Here is a 16,643-nt window from a genome sequence, read left to right on the forward strand (position 1 = left end):
CTACTGGCAGGGCCTCCCTTGCTGGACAGGTCAAAGGGTAGGCATCAGACGAAGAGAGAGACCAAAAACGAAAAACTGATGCCGGAAGCAGCGTCATCAATAGCGACTTGAAGCACAGAGCAAATGATGCTCGAGATGGTTCAAGTTCGTATAGCAACAGGCGTGACGAGAGTGGTTTGAACGGCTGTTGTACTGCGATGTGGAAAGCAAATGGGAAAACTACCACATTATCACTTTTCCTGAATAGTCTCTTTCCAAAAAGAGAGATACCATGTATGCGAGATTAAACTGGAGGGGCGGATTGAAGTGACTAGAAGACGAGGAAGAAGACGTAAGAAGATGCTGGATGACCTTAGGGACAGAAGGGGATATTTTTATTTGAAGGAGAAAGCTCTAGATCGCATTAAGTGGAGGAACTGTTTTGGAAGAGACTGTGGACCTGTCGTCTGACAGATTACTGATGAATGAATGAATGCACTGAAATATGCTGGAGCATGGCGTGTAGTCAGTCTAGGTGCTATAAGGAGATAGTCCCAATGGGACCAAGCGTTGTAGCTAGGTATTAGTTTTGTTGAGCGAATCCCAATGGGGCCAGGTCTTGATCTCGTTGAGGAGTGCTGTTCCAGGACACTCGGTACTGCGGACTTGACTGTGGCCCAGAAGCTTGTAGTCTGGCGATGTGGAGTTGCGCTCCACCCCGCACTCTATCAGCGACTTAGCTGTGGCTAGCATCTCCAATGTCGGCAGCTCAGCTGGTAAAATAAATGACTGCTACAAATACTGTATTGTGATTGTAATTCCTGCTTTACTTTCGGAATGTCCAGAGCTTTAAATCTAGGTCCGAGGACCGGATAGCGTGACTGAGGTTTTCGTGGATTTCCTCAGTCCCTTACGGAAATTGCAGGGATAATACTTAAATTAGTCCACGACCACTTTCATTCACGCTGTTTTCAATTCACTATTCAATAATGGTTGTCACTTGGTACTATTTAATACGAGAAATTTAATTTTAGTTAAATAAATAAAGAATTTTCCAAGGCTATACGGGAATTTTAGTATGCCCTGCCTGTCGGAATTTTCCCCGAACTAGTGTTGGCCAGCTCGCTTTCGTAACACGTTCCCAGCATCGTAAATTGAAGACTCCGGATATTCGCAAGTGTGTACTTTGATTCTGTCATCTTAAGCTAGATTTGTCATCGCGAACATATACTTGAGCGATACATGTAAATTTCGTAGATCCTCAGTGTATGTGTGTCAGTCACACTATTTGTTTTCTTAGTGTTGAATGTATTGAACATTTTGTCACAGAAATGTCTTTCTGTATATTTGTGAGAACATTTTCGTTGAACTTTCTTTTTCACAGACTTGCCGTTTAGGAAATACATTCCCGTGGCAATTTTGTACATTTAACCAGGGCATGAAAATTCAACAGTCTAGTTACNGAGAGATACCATGTATGCGAGATTAAACTGGAGGGGCGGATTGAAGTGACTAGAAGACGAGGAAGAAGACGTAAGAAGATGCTGGATGACCTTAGGGACAGAAGGGGATATTTTTATTTGAAGGAGAAAGCTCTAGATCGCATTAAGTGGAGGAACTGTTTTGGAAGAGACTGTGGACCTGTCGTCTGACAGATTACTGATGAATGAATGAATGCACTGAAATATGCTGGAGCATGGCGTGTAGTCAGTCTAGGTGCTATAAGGAGATAGTCCCAATGGGACCAAGCGTTGTAGCTAGGTATTAGTTTTGTTGAGCGAATCCCAATGGGGCCAGGTCTTGATCTCGTTGAGGAGTGCTGTTCCAGGACACTCGGTACTGCGGACTTGACTGTGGCCCAGAAGCTTGTAGTCTGGCGATGTGGAGTTGCGCTCCACCCCGCACTCTATCAGCGACTTAGCTGTGGCTAGCATCTCCAATGTCGGCAGCTCAGCTGGTAAAATAAATGACTGCTACAAATACTGTATTGTGATTGTAATTCCTGCTTTACTTTCGGAATGTCCAGAGCTTTAAATCTAGGTCCGAGGACCGGATAGCGTGACTGAGGTTTTCGTGGATTTCCTCAGTCCCTTACGGAAATTGCAGGGATAATACTTAAATTAGTCCACGACCACTTTCATTCACGCTGTTTTCAATTCACTATTCAATAATGGTTGTCACTTGGTACTATTTAATACGAGAAATTTAATTTTAGTTAAATAAATAAAGAATTTTCCAAGGCTATACGGGAATTTTAGTATGCCCTGCCTGTCGGAATTTTCCCCGAACTAGTGTTGGCCAGCTCGCTTTCGTAACACGTTCCCAGCATCGTAAATTGAAGACTCCGGATATTCGCAAGTGTGTACTTTGATTCTGTCATCTTAAGCTAGATTTGTCATCGCGAACATATACTTGAGCGATACATGTAAATTTCGTAGATCCTCAGTGTATGTGTGTCAGTCACACTATTTGTTTTCTTAGTGTTGAATGTATTGAACATTTTGTCACAGAAATGTCTTTCTGTATATTTGTGAGAACATTTTCGTTGAACTTTCTTTTTCACAGACTTGCCGTTTAGGAAATACATTCCCGTGGCAATTTTGTACATTTAACCAGGGCATGAAAATTCAACAGTCTAGTTACCTGTTCTGTAACTATGCCCTTTTCCTTGTTCTCTCGAACTGAGTGTTTACGAGAGTAAAGAATTTTCCCAGGATTCGAACCCATGAGATTTTATGTTTTATTGGTCAATTATTAGTATATCTGAGTCAGTGTCACAAAACTATAATTTTGCTTTTGGATTTGTTTTGGCGGTCTGTGACGTAATAGGAGGAACATAGACATGGGTGTTTGAGAACAGGATGCTGACAATAATATTTCTGCCCAAGAGTTATGAAGTGACAGGAGGTTGGAGAAAACTGCGTAATGAGGAGTATCATAACTTGTACTCTTCGCCAAGTATAATTAGAAAGATCAAGTCAAGGAGGATGCGATGAGCAGGGCATGTAGCACACATGGGAAAAAAAGGAATACATATAGAATTTTTGTGGTAAAGCCAGAACGAAAGAGGCCACTAAAAAGACCTAGAGTAGGTGGGAGAATGATATTGTTACGTGACTCCCAAAAGCCGGAATAGTGAAGTCAGAATAGACGTTCATTGCTAGACAACGACCCGGTAAACACATTCCCGCGGCATTGAATATGAAAATAACAATCCAGTTACTTCCGTTGCTATGCAGCGGCGCTGTAAACACGCCTTCTCAACAATAGAGAGGCTGTGTTTTCTGCATGATTCGCGCAAAGTCATTCTAAAGAAGAGTTCAGTTGTTGAGACAGGATGAGATGTTATGGATTGGATTGATATGGCTCAGAATAGTGACCTTTGGCGGGCTCTTGCGAACACGGTAACGAACTTTCGGGCTCAATAAAATGTTGAGAAGTTCTTGAGTAACTGCGCAAATGGCGGCTTCTCAAGAAGGGCTCAGCTCCGTATAGTTAGTCAACTTTCTGGCCGTGCCATAGCTCAAGCGGTTAGTCGCCGGCTTCTCACCGCGGCGGCCCGGGTTCAAGCCCAGTTCAGTTCAAATGGGATATGGGGTGCGCAAAGTGGTACCGAGGCAGGTTTTCTCCGAATACTTAGGTTTCCCCTTCCAATTCTCATTCCACCGACCGCTCCACACTCATCATCTATCATCTGGGGCTGGTACAATAGGCCAGTTAGTAGCCGGCGTACCAAGTGGACTCTGTCCAACCCACCCTAACAAAAAGAACTAGTCAACTTTCTCACCTCTGAAATCTCCGATGAAGCAAATGCCAATGCTACGATTGTTGTAGTTGGGTGCGTGGGTTCCCACGATGTCCCATCCCCTGCCTTCGTACACTTGACCAGTGCCTCCAATACAGAAACTGTAAGGACAAATGAGCAGTGCATGAGGCATTGGGGTTCTAATGGCGGTGACTACTGAAAGTACATATAGTCTGGTAGAGGTTTACCGACCTTTGGGAGGAATGTACTGCCATTTTCAAGGTTGAAAGTAACCTGACAACAAGCGTTTCTTTTTGTTTTGTGGTGTTTTCGGTCCATATTTATGACCATCTTCAGGCAAATTCATTAAATACGTCTCACATTAATGAAATATCCTAATATGTATCCATATTATTGTTAATCATAATACATGTAATTATTATTAAAATTATACTTACTCGTGCAGCCGAGCCCTTCTTGAGGAGCCGCCAATTCTGCAGCTACTCAAGAATTTCCCAGCATTTTATGGAACCCCAGGGTTCATTACCGTGTTCACGAGAGCCGTCCACTGGTCCCTATCCCGAGCCAGATCTATCCAATCCATACCAACCCATCCTATCTCTCTAAGATCCATTCTGATATTGTCCACCCACCTACGCCTTGGTCTTCCGTGTGGTCTCTTTCCTTCTGGCTTCCCCACCAATATGATATATGCATTCCTCTTCTCCCCCATTCGTGTTACATGCCCTATCCACCTCATCTTCCTTCACTTATTATTCTAATTATACTTGGAGAAGCGTACAAGTTACGAAGCGCCTCAATATGCAGTTTTCTCCAACCTCCTGTTACTTCATCTTCGGTCCAAATATTTTCCTCAACACCCTGTTCTCAAACACTCTCAGTCTTGTGTTCTGGTAGACCTGAATACAGACTGAGAACGGCGTATATCTTAAATCCGCATATGCGACGTATTAGGTATTGCCACTTCTGTGTGAAGTGAATGGCATACATCGTATTTATTGTTGTTATTCTGTTGTTTATGCAACTTCTCTGCCTTCCGTGTGATGTGTGAAGCCTAATGGCAAGGCTGCAGCGTGTACCTGTACAGCGCGATAAATGGTCTTTCTAGACTCAGTTCAAGTGACCGTGTTAGCTATCTTCCCAAGCATCAATACATCCATTCTTTTATTGGGGAGGTACTCGGTTCGAATCTTCGCCGGGTCACCGACTTCACTGGTGGATATTTTTGTCGGTTTTACTCAGTCTTTCCAGGCAAATGCCTAGATTTAAAAACTCAGCAGACTTTTACTTTCTACTTGCTTCATGCTGGTTTCTTGCATAGGTTACTCTTCAATTCCGAAGATGGAGGCCTTATGTTCCTCCGAAACGTTGGTTGACTTTCAGAACTCTGCTTGCTACCTGCTTTATACTGGTTTCTTGTTTAGCTTACTCTTCAACCCTGAAGATGGAATTGGCATGTTCCTCCGAAACATCTGTTGACTTTCAGAGCTGTACTTGCTACCAGCTTTATACTGAAGATGGAAGCGACATGCTTCTCTGAAACATCGGATGACTTTCAGAACTACTTGTTATCTACTTTATGCTGGTTTCTTGTTTAGCTTTCTTTTCAACCATGAAGATGGAATGAGCATGTTCCTTCGAAACGACGATTGACTGAGAACTACTTGCTGTCTGATTTATACTGCAGATGGAAGCGAAATGTTCCCTCGAATCATCTGACTTTCAAAGCTGTTCTTGCTACCTGTTTTATGCTGGTTTACTGATTAGCTTACTCTTCAACCCTGAAGATGGAGGTGAAATGTTTCTCTGAAACGTCAGTTGAATTTCAGCGAACTACGCGGCGTTATATCCGGGACGATAGAACACTTCATAACCACCGGTGTCAGAACCTAAAATTCTACAGCTGATCCCCCAAAGTGCATATAATGCTAAACTGTGACGAACGCTGGTACTCACTTGTAGCCGATGTCCGTCCATTTCTGGGTGTTCTGGTGATAGTTTTGCATGCTGCGCATGGCGGCCTCGCAGGCTTGGCTGGTGTTGCAGAACCCGGGCAGATATGTGTGGTGGATCACGACGTATGGCACCGGGAGAGATGGTATGGTCTGGCTACTGACAGGGGCTCGTGCATCCCAGTCTGCTCGTGACACGACTTGAGGACATGTGGCCGCTGAAGGAAAACGCGCTCACATCAGTCTCTCAGCATCTTGTGTGCCTAGTACGTCATACTAATCATTTATTTATTTAAATATTTGTGGTTTATTTACCGGCTCTTTCAGCAGCTCAGTGTATAGTATTGTGACGACCGAAAACCAGAATAATGCAATCAGAGGAGACTTCCGTTGCTAAGCAACTGCTCATTAAACACATTCCCGCAGCAACGAATACGCAAGCAATTTCCGTTGCTTCGCAGCGGCGCTATACACACTCCATCTCAACAATAGACAGGCTCTGTTTTCTATGTGGTCCTTGCCAAGGGGTTATGAAAAGGACAGAGGAGAACGTTTCAGTTAATTGAGTTCCGAGGCTCCAGCCTGCCAGGATATGAGCTTGGGAGCAGAGGAATCGAATTGAGAGAGTCGGCAGTCGAAGGTGATTGAGAAGAAATGGCGAGGAAGGAATTAGACTGTGGAAAGAAGACTTTATGTGTGCTTCAGTTACACTGAGGCTGGTATAACTACTATGTTGAAATCCGTTGCCAGGATACGACTGGTGAAGATTAAGAACCCTAGTGTATGTGTGCCGGTGAACTGTAAAGTGCGGAGATTAGCGGTAGCGCTGTAGTTGCCGGTAGTTTCAAGTATTGAATGTATAAATTGTCAGTAAATCCAACCATGCCATCCAGAACTCGTCTCTAAGTCACGCACAACACCAAATACGTGAAGGTATCAGATAGTTGGATAATTTAAATGATATATGAGGAAGAATGTGAGAAGAAGCAGTCATGGCATAATTTGAAGCGCTATCCCGGCATCTTCCTGGTACGACTGAGGAAAACTACGAACATAATTTGTGCCTCTTTGAAATTCGAACAGATAATCTCTGGAATACAGATCAGAAGTATTACCGCTTGAATCATCTACCTCGGTAGTAATATTAGCACCCTTACTGAAGAAACCTATAAGCAATCTCTGTGTATCTGTCCGTCTGTCTCCTGATTGAGTTAAGATCGTCGCCGTGCCATAACTCACGCGGTTAGTCGCCGGCTTCCCTCATGGAACCTTTCATGATGTCCTGACCATGAACCACCGCTCATCAATGCATGTCTGTGTAAACAAGGAGCGAAGTAAATCCCAGACACAAGGTCGACAAGATGTTACAGCCCGCCTAGTATGGGTAGCATAAAAGCAGTATTCACGGTTTTGCGGTCACCTGATTCGTATTCTCGAGGTCCTGTGGTCATATCTCGGACAGAAGGCCAATTCGCTTGGGATTTTTAATGGTGTCCCTTCACTCCAGGCAGATACCAGGGCAATACCTCAAATTGGCCACAGTCGCTTCTTTCCACGTAGTTCGCAGTTCTTTATTCATTATCGTAGTTTGACGCCGTGTAATCTGAACTTTTGATTGCCTCGTTTAACAGACCATAAACAAATGCATAATTAGAAATGGCTACAGGTTTAATTGTTAACGTCTGGAGAAAACCGCTCTCTCATGCATGTGTCAGAGATTGGACACGGGTACTATCTTGGTGCAGATTTATTCATTCACAAATACTGGTAACTTGACACTGTGGTTTTCACTGCGTTGACTCCTAGGATTTAACGCCATGTAGTCCAATAGGAGTTACCTATGTTTCGGAGGAGCATACTGCCGCCATCTTAAGCGTGAAAGAGTAAGCCAAGCAATTTTGCAGGGGTCTGCTTCTTGTTGGCTGTTTGGCTTATTATTCGACCCTTAAGACATTACGTTCCTCCGTAACGTCGGTGACCTGTCTTACTACACTCCATTACTTTCTAGAAAATAGTACTCTTCAAAAGTTGACAACTTTGGAAATTGCAATTTAGGCAGTCTATAATTGAATTATGAATTAATTCAAGTGTTTATGGCATGGAAATTCTTATACACAGCTCCCAGTAATGCTAGCGACTGAAATGAAACAGTTTTCATTGGGTTGAGCATGAAACTGAGACGAGGGGGACAGTACGTGTAAATATACAGAGTGTTGTTCCAGAAACGTCTTGGGAAGTGTCCAGCCGGAACTAGCGGTGTTGAACCTTTGGGGTGTGCTGCTAGAGGGTGAAATCTGATATCTGTATCTTCCCTTCATCTCACATCAGTTGTAGGAAATATAACACATTGACAATTTAGCTGCAAGCAATGGATATAGCGACCTGTACAAAACAAAGATTAGCAGTAGTACAAGAAGTTATGAAGTTAGAAGACAAAGAGGCATCGTATGGTTATCCTAGCATCTGTTCGGCCTCCAGAGTGGCATATTTCCGAGACATTTCCCCACTAAAACCTGTATGCATTTCTTGTCTCTCCTCTCGAGCTATATGTCCGTCCCATCATCACTTTATACGTTGTAATACACCAACAGCCGGCCCTCTTGAGTGTCTTGCATAAATCACAGAGGTTGACCCGATGTTATGACCCGTACACTAAAGTGTCTGCTTATTAATTTAATTTAGATGCACACTCTTTTTCGTGGCGCTGTTTCCAAACGCTTGTATTACATAATCTTTTAAAAGAAGTAACAAGGATAGCGTAGTCGGTACAGCGACTGGCTACAGGCTGGACGACCTAGGAGTCGGTGTTCCAGTTCTAGTAGGGTCAAGAATTTTTCCTTCTCCGAGTCGTCCAGACCGGCTCTGAGGCCCACTCAACCTCCTATCCAGTGGTTACCGGTGAGACTTTCCCCGGCGGTAAAGCGGCCGGGGCGTGAAACTGACCACCTCCAGTTAGTGCCGAGGTCAAGAAAACGCGCCTTCAAGTTGTGCTTAATTTGTTAAGCACAGGGACATCTTTACATTAACCACGTTTTACGCCCGTGGAGAACAACAGGCAAAATTATTATTTTAATTCTTTAAAGACGTTTATTTTCCTAATTAAATCGTATTCCCATATGTAGTTAGTTCTATTGGTTTGAAAATCAGTTAACAGCATATTGGTTGGTACCATTCAGTGTTCGCTTACTTGCTCGGTTTGAAGTGAAGAGTAGGCAGAGCGTGATCTGAGCGGTGAGTTGCAACAGCTTCATCTCGTCAGGATGCTGCGGTAGTTCACGGAACTTTGAGCTTAGATCAGTGCTGGATGTGCTTCTTATTGCGGTCAGCGTATGTTATTATATGGTGACGTTGGTATGTGACTTCAGCACGTAACAAGAAGTTTTTGCATAGGGTAATCCCCTATTGACGGTTCACTGACACGTGCTTCCGACGTACACAAGATTATGTACGTCGGAAGTAGGATAATTACAAGAATTCACTGTCATGATTTATCGCCCACAGAGATAGTATGTTATTTCACATCTCTGTAGTTTTTATAAGTGCCGATCACAGTGGCTGCGCGATCAGAGGCATGAGCTGTCTTCCCTCGCTCGAACATTGGGATCGTGGGCTCGAATACCACTCGAGGCATGGATGTCTGTGTGCGTTTATTCTGTGTTTATGTTGTTCTGTGTGTAGGTAGCGGCCTTGTGGCGGGCTATCCCCCGTCCAAGGGCTCCTACGACTGTGAATAGGATTAAGAAAATTAAAAAGCGGTCAAGGCACAACGAAGGGTAGTAGAGCCATAGAGATTTATTTAGCGTCGAATGATTATATGCATTTACTTACTTACTCATGGAACTGAGCCCTTCTGGAGTAGCCGCCAATTCTGCAGCTACTCAAGAATTTCCCAACATTTTATGGAACCCGAAGGTTCATTACCGTGTTCACAAGAGCCCTCCACTGGTCCCTATCCTGAGCCAGATAAATCCAATCCACACCATCCCATTCTATCTCTCTAAGGTCCATTTTAATATTGTCCACCCACCTACGCATTGGTCTTCCTAGTGATCTCTTTCCTTTTGGATTTCCCACCAATATCCTATATGCATTCCTCGTGTCTCCAATTCATGCTACATGCCCTCTCCACCTCATCCTCCTTGACCTGATCATTCTAATTATACTGGGAGAAGTGTACAAGTTAAGAAGGTCCTCATTGTGCAGTTTTCTCCAACCTCCTGTCACTTCGTCCCACTTCGGTCCAAATAGTCTCAACACCCTGTTCTCATAGACCCTCAGTCTCTGTTCCTCCCTTAATGTCAAAGACCAAGTTTCACACCCATACAGAACCACAGGCAAAATTATATTTTGTAAATTGTAATTTTTATGTTTTTGGACAGCATACTAGAAGACAAAAGGTTCTGGACTGAATGGTAGCAAGCATTACCTGAGTTCAGTCTCTTAATTTCCTCCTGAATCAGGTTTTGATTTGTTATCGTTGTTCCCAAACATCTGAACTGTGCCACATTTTCAAAACATCTGTTACCTATCTTTATGTCATGATTTTGCCCGGAATTTTGGTGATGAGACAGCAACATATAATTAGTTTTCTCTGTGTTTATTTCTAAACTAACCTCCTTTCTTGCGTCAATTATGTGCACAGGGGAAGAAATTATGGAATAAGTTGCCTTGGTCTTTTTTTTCAACTCACTGAGGCGAACAGAAGAGATTGAAGAATTATTAAAAAAGTATATTTGGATAGTTAATGCTCTGACGAGATTCAAATTAGTACTTTCCAAATAAAATTTAAACAGTTTATAATGTAGTGTTGCAAAGCTAGTAGCAGTGTACATATTCTGCCTAGCGGTCAGAAAGAACGTGTCCTTGCATGTTCATTGTCGAAAAATGTTTCAGATAAAAGCTGTTGATTCTGAAGAGAAAAGAAATCCGCATTGGACATCAGTTGCCTGTTTTTGAATACAAGGAACGCACGGCAACGCTTGATAATTACAACGAAAGGCAACGCATCTAATATGACATAGAGATGGCTGCGCCATAGCTCAAGCGGTTAGTCGCTGGCTTCCCACCGCGGCGGCCGGGATTCGATCCCGTGTCTGGTCAAATGGGATTTGTGGTGGACAAAGTGGCGCTGGGGCAGGTTTCCTTCGAGTACTTCGGTTTCCCCTGCCAATCTTCATTTCACAAATTGCTCCACAATCACCCTCACTTATCATCTGGGGCTGGTACAAGAGGCCAGAAATGGCCGCAGTACAAGGGACTTAGTCCCACCCCACTAGCAATAAAAAAAATATGACAGAGAAACATCCGCAATTTAAAAAGATCAGAAAAATATATACTATAAACTACATTTGGTTTTGGCCTATGGAAGTTAACATATCGGACAACAAAGTATATTTCAGTGTTCATTTTAAACTTAAAAACAAAAACTCCTCACCCATTGAGTAGTTTTGCTCATTTGACAACTAGAATGAGAACTGTATGTAAGTGTCGTTCTTTAAGTGCGGCACTGACACTGTTATTGTCCGCTTACACTGTTTAGTCTCGTGTTTCCTTTGTCATGTAAGGTAAAGTTGTCCCTGTGCTTAACTAACGAAACACTACACCATGAAGGCGTATGGGGGAGTGGATGTATAGATCCACATTTTCATGACCTCGGCACTAGTTAGAGGTGAGTGGTCAGCTTCACGCCCCGGCCAATTCACCCCCGGGAATGAGTCCCCAGTATCCATTGGATATGAGCCTGGATGGGCCACAGAGCAAGTCTGGACGACGTGGAGAAGATATAATTCTTGACCTTTCCGGGACTCGAACCCATCCTCGTTCGTCCAGCCCGTAGCCAGTCGCTATACCGACTATGCTATTCCGGCTTCCTTCCTTCCTTCCTTCCTCATATATGTGAAAATATTCTGTTCATGAAAGAAAATGTGTCTGGAGATTTTGACGGATTTACACGGGTTTATCTCCCCCCCCCAGGAATTGGAAAGTTTTTTTTTGTGTGTGTGTGGCATGTGTTTGTTTGTATATGTGAACATCTTTAGCGTCCAAATTGCTGGATGGATTTTATTCAAATGGTATGTATTTAAGAGTTTATCCATCATAAGTCGGTTCCAGCTGAGTATGAATATTTAGTAATTAAGTAGGGAGGCCATCGGGTGGGCCCCAAAAAATAAAATTGTATTTCTTTTTCTGAAACGACTTTATCGATTTTGATTAAATTTTAGTAATTTGCGAAGACCGTATCCGTAGACGAAACTTCATTGGTGATGTCTTCACGAGAAGAACGTTACTCTCACTAGGGCCGTGTACGCGAAATGTATGTAGTTTGTCAAACGTGTTTTACTGGTCTGACGGATATCGCTGTCAATCGGTATATAGTAACCGACTGTGGTATTTCGAACTACAGTGGATTTCCTTTCGAAACTAACACGGTCAGGGACAATTTTATTTGTGGAAGTACGTGTAACAACTTTGCCACTCCCCTTATTGTTTTGATATGGTTGTTTTCTTGTGTGGTAAAGAATATTTGTATCTACGACCTTGTATGACACATTCGTAATTAGGCCTAGTTACATAAATAAGTTTATTCGTCAGCAACAAAGCTTATCGTAGACTGTCGAAGGTGTCATGTACAGTAATTTAAGTATATCAGTAGTTGAAAGTGTAAGCTTTCGGATGAACACGCTTTGGGATCGCTGGTTGAATCTATTTGGGGCAAGATGTTAGCCCGAGCTCCAACTTTCTTTATTTCGTTCTTTTCGCATTGTGTAAAGAATGCATATAGGCATTGTCTGAACATGCATACATGCCCATGCGCAAGAGCCTCTGAATGGATTATGGTCAGATTTGGTTTGTCCGAAAAGTAATGTCAGTGAGTCGATTAAAAACATTTATTCATTAGATCGGTACATTAGTTGATATTGTCTAAAAAGTGAGTGTCACTTTCACACAAGTCCAAAAGTTCTTGGCACGTTTCAACTCTGCGCGATTTTTGATCGTCCGTTAACACTTTGGGCACCAGCTTTGCGCACACTTTTCGCATCTGCAAATTGTTCGTCACAATCTCGTGAACGGTACTTTTTGGAATGTTTAATGTCTGTGCCATTAAACGAATACTCAAACGACGGTCTGAATTCAAAAGTTCTCTCACACGCGTCACATTTTCGTCAGTGGTGCTTGTTGATGGCCGTCCAGCGCGGGCTTCATCGCCGACCTCTTCACTGCCTTCTAAAAGGGACTTGTGCCACCGGTAGACCTGGTGTTCCGACAAACAATCATCACCGAAGGCCGTCTTTACCATGGGAAAAGTTTCCACTGCAGACTTGCCAAGTTTCACACAAAACTTGATGGCAATCCTTTGTTCCAAGGAGCGCTGCATTGCGGCTTTGCACGGGAGACAAAAACGAGTTTCACGGAAAAGCCTTTCGTCACTCTCAGGAAGTTCGGAGACTACTAAGCGACCGCGCGTTCATAAGCTGACTTCCCCCTCCACCGATCCCAACCGGTCTGAGCGGGCTGCGACGTATAGTCAATTCACAATAAAATCACTGACATTACTTTTCGGACAAACCCTGTATGTACGTTACGTCATTGGAACCCACTTCAGATTTGTAGATTTAATTTCTTGCAATTGGTAATAGTACGGCGGACTGACGAACTTACGAGATGAAATGACACTAGCGCCACTACCGAACTGCAGTAACCATAGCTATTGACCATATTAACAGTCGAAATCGTGGCGGCAGTTACAGCAGCAGTCTGTGAGAAATGTTGTGCTCGCCCCGCGCTGTTGCCAGGTTTCCTTGATCATTGAACGCTCTTTATCTATAATGACGTTTTGAGCCTGATGAGACGTGCGTACACCCAGATGCGATCATGGAGTGCCTAGGTGCAAAGAGCGCTTGAGTTACTGTGTTCACTGAGTTACGGACTGCGTCTTTCCGCTCTTGATTGTGGTGTAAAGTTGGAAGTCTTGCGACAGGCTGATACCCCATTCAGACGAATAGATCAGAATGATTAAACCTTGAAGGCAGTATTTCAAGAAATTGGAGGTAAATTTCGTTTGGCATTTTTTTTGCATCGAATACTTCTTACCATTCAAGAATATGGTGAGATGAACCGAAACGTCGGTTAACACCACTTATACACGGTGCCAAATCCCAGAAGACTGCTTTCTTCATAGTCACCGCCGTGAAAGCCTCAAATCTTACATACTAATTTTAAAATCACGCATATCCATGTACTGATAAGGGGGACAGGGGAAGCATCAATTTTACAACTGATGGCTCACTTAAGTGTCTTTAGCTTACTTTCATTACCAAAAAAAAGAAAGTAAAGGTAGACTTATGCGATCTCCGAGCTGTCTGTGTGTCTGTGAATCTCCTGTTAACTTTTGAATGCCGAATCAGTCTTCATGAAACTTGGTATGTATATCACGGCAACTGAGCCTATCTCAAAGGCGTACTTCATACATCCCTCTCATCAGTAATACCAACATTATAGCCTCTTAAATTACTGATGCAAAACTTTAATATTGCTTAAACGCCTATACCAATCCTGATGAAACTTGGTATGTATGTCATGCCACCTGAAGCCATCTCAGATTTTCCTGTTTTATTGACTTCATTACGCATACAGAGTAAAGTTCCTTTCTGCTTGTATCAGATGCCCAGATTGTACCTAAAGGAAAGTAATCGCTTAGTTGTTCCCAGAACTTCTTGTTCTGTTGCATATTTGTGAATTTAAGGACGTCAGTAGCTTAGATAGCTGATTAGGAAATAATGGATTGGACAGAATGTTGAGGGAAACAGCCATGGATTAATTTGGATTATAACCCCGGCTCTTACCAAGAGGGGCAGTGGGATAGCCCATCTTCTGGCCGAGATTCGAACCCAGAACCTCACAGATACGAAGCAGGAGCAGTTAACTACGAGACTGGACGTTGGGTGTTTCTGTGGTGGTATCGGGTACTGCATATACAAGAAAGTGTAATATAATGGTGCTCTTATTATTATTGGTAGCATTATGCGTTGTCTCTGTTACATAAGATCTGTGTTTTCACAGATACACGTATTGAACATCATCATCAGACATGGTTTAACTTACGTTCTCATTGTAATGACTTTACAGTTGTAGCAATTTAATTTTGAACATAATTTGCATATTTGCTCTTAATATCAATATTGAATTTATAGTATTTGCTTAAATGAAGCAGTGTTTGTGATGAAACTATAAATACTTTTATTCTATAATCGAGTTTCGTTTTCTGCGCTATATGTCGTAAAGTTGTCCCTCTGTTTAACTAATTAAGCACTATGCCATGAAGATGTAAGGGGGAGTAGATGTATAGATCTACCTTTTCTTGAGCTCGGCAATAGTTGGAGGTGAGTGGTCAGCTTCACGCCTTTGCCGCTTTACCCCCGGGGAAAGAGCCTCCGGTACCTATTGAATAGGAGGTTTGGTGGACCTCAGCCGATCTGGACGACATGGAGAGGAGATAATTCTTGACCCTACCGGGACTCAAACTCCGACCCCTCGATCGTCCAGTTCGTAGTCAGTCGCTATACCGACTGAGCTATCCTGGCTCTTTGCACTGTGTATGAAAGGGAGGAATTGTCTGGCCGCTACAGAAATAGCGTTTTGTTATTCTGTTTTCTAGACTGGGCCCGGAAGACCGCTGCAAACAGAACACTGCTTAAAGGTTTAATAGTGACCGTCTGACGTATACACCAGTAAAATGTTCTAGATGCAGGTCGCCCAAGCTATATACGGTATACGTGTAGTCCGTACCCCTCTTTATTTAATGTTTACCGACACAGTTCTGCTCGATATATGGATGTGAAATTGATAATATTGTGGTGTACCGTAGTTAAACTTGTTCTTGGAAACGGGATTGCGGTGTGGTGGAGTAATTAACCGACATCTTCGAGACCATTACGCCCCTTGTCCATATTGCGAAGGGGGTAAAATGTACACGAAGCCTCGGTCAGTCAAACCACAAGAACGTTAGGTCATTATTCTTAAACCATAACATCGAGATATTTGGTTTTCATATCATAAGTCTAGAAAGCTGTTAACTCAGTTGTTACATTTTCATAATTTAGTAGCGAAATGCAATTTTCACTTTTGAACCTGTAAATCGTTAAATGTATGTAAATGGAACATTGAATTCATCCCAATTTTAATTTCCTTTAACAGGAGAGTTAATTTAAATTTTTTATAAAATATTAAAAAATAAGAAATTGCTGATATTTTTCTATATAATGCAGCTGATGATTTTGTAATGTTTGACTATGGCTGTGAGAATCATTATTCATCTGCTTTATACGCAGTCATTGAAATAATTAGTAACGGTACTTTCAGCGCGGTAGCGCTGTTGTTACATTCGATTTGATCGCTATATTTGTAAATACAGTATCATATAAGGAACTTAACCATGATTAAGTTACATAGAAACTCTGGATGGAGTACCAGTGTTACACGGTGCAAGATATTGTGTTACTGAACTAAAACAGTGGACGCAGTGGCAGTCTGGTGTTGGGCTTGTTACCTCTTCTTGCTGTGGATATTGCGTCTCAGCATCAGGACATGGAGTATACTGCTATGTAACACATCCATTGTATATATGAACATTTGGGAGGAATCTCGCCTGCTCTGCTTATCTACTAGACTACACTGCTTTACATTCCAGAGGACCGTATCAACCTCAGATATCATATTCTTTGTTGATTCAAACTCTTCCGCACTTGCAATGTCTTTAAGTAATCTGATTTTGAAGTCCTTTCGTTTTTGTTATTGGATCAGACTGCTGCACCAAGTTCTAAATTATCTTAATACAGTGCGTTCAGTTAAGGAGGAAACTGCGCAACACCGCGGACCCGGCCCAGCATTCCTCACATATTGCTGCTGTAACTGCTGATAGCAGAATGAGTCATTAGCGCTGATAAACG

The 16,643-nt window shown here is 42.7% G+C and overlaps 3 protein-coding genes across 3 annotated transcripts in view; 1 reads left to right on the forward strand and 2 right to left on the reverse strand.

The window, feature by feature from the left end:
• LOC111869424 (trichoplein keratin filament-binding protein) overlaps window positions 1–16,643 on the forward strand; it is a 119,848-nt gene that overhangs the window by 30,497 nt on the left and 72,708 nt on the right. The gene's annotated exons all lie outside the window — the stretch shown is intronic.
• On the reverse strand, window positions 1,585–9,019 carry LOC111869426 (peptidoglycan-recognition protein LB). Its single transcript, XM_023860948.2, has 4 exons — window positions 8,885–9,019; window positions 5,702–5,915; window positions 3,767–3,885; window positions 1,585–1,933 (listed from the first exon to the last, which is right to left on the reverse strand). The coding sequence occupies exons 1-4, from the start codon at window positions 8,946–8,948 to the stop codon at window positions 1,737–1,739; spliced, it is 594 nt and encodes a 197-aa protein (XP_023716716.1). The 5' UTR covers window positions 8,949–9,019; the 3' UTR covers window positions 1,585–1,736.
• On the reverse strand, window positions 12,605–13,072 carry LOC117282710 (protein GVQW3-like). Its single transcript, XM_033753425.1, has one exon. It carries the CDS (start codon window positions 13,070–13,072, stop codon window positions 12,605–12,607), a length of 468 nt encoding a protein of 155 aa, XP_033609316.1.

The sequence above is a fragment of the Cryptotermes secundus genome, unplaced genomic scaffold (genome assembly GCF_002891405.2).
Source record: "Cryptotermes secundus unplaced genomic scaffold, Csec_1.0 scaffold813, whole genome shotgun sequence".
In the NCBI taxonomy this organism is placed as follows: Eukaryota; Metazoa; Arthropoda; class Insecta; order Blattodea; family Kalotermitidae; genus Cryptotermes; species Cryptotermes secundus.

Coding starts and splice junctions, on each gene's coding strand:
- LOC111869426 (XM_023860948.2), bottom strand. CDS start 8,948: ATGAAGCTGTTGCAACTCACCGCTCAGATCACGCTCTGCCTACTCTTC. Junction 5,916..8,884: donor CTTCACTTCAAACCGAGCAA/GTAAGCGAACAC, acceptor GTTTTCCTTCAG/CGGCCACATGTCCTCAAGTC. Junction 3,886..5,701: donor TGGACGGACATCGGCTACAA/GTGAGTACCAGC, acceptor TTGTCCTTACAG/TTTCTGTATTGGAGGCACTG.
- LOC117282710 (XM_033753425.1), bottom strand. CDS start 13,072: ATGCAGCGCTCCTTGGAACAAAGGATTGCCATCAAGTTTTGTGTGAAA.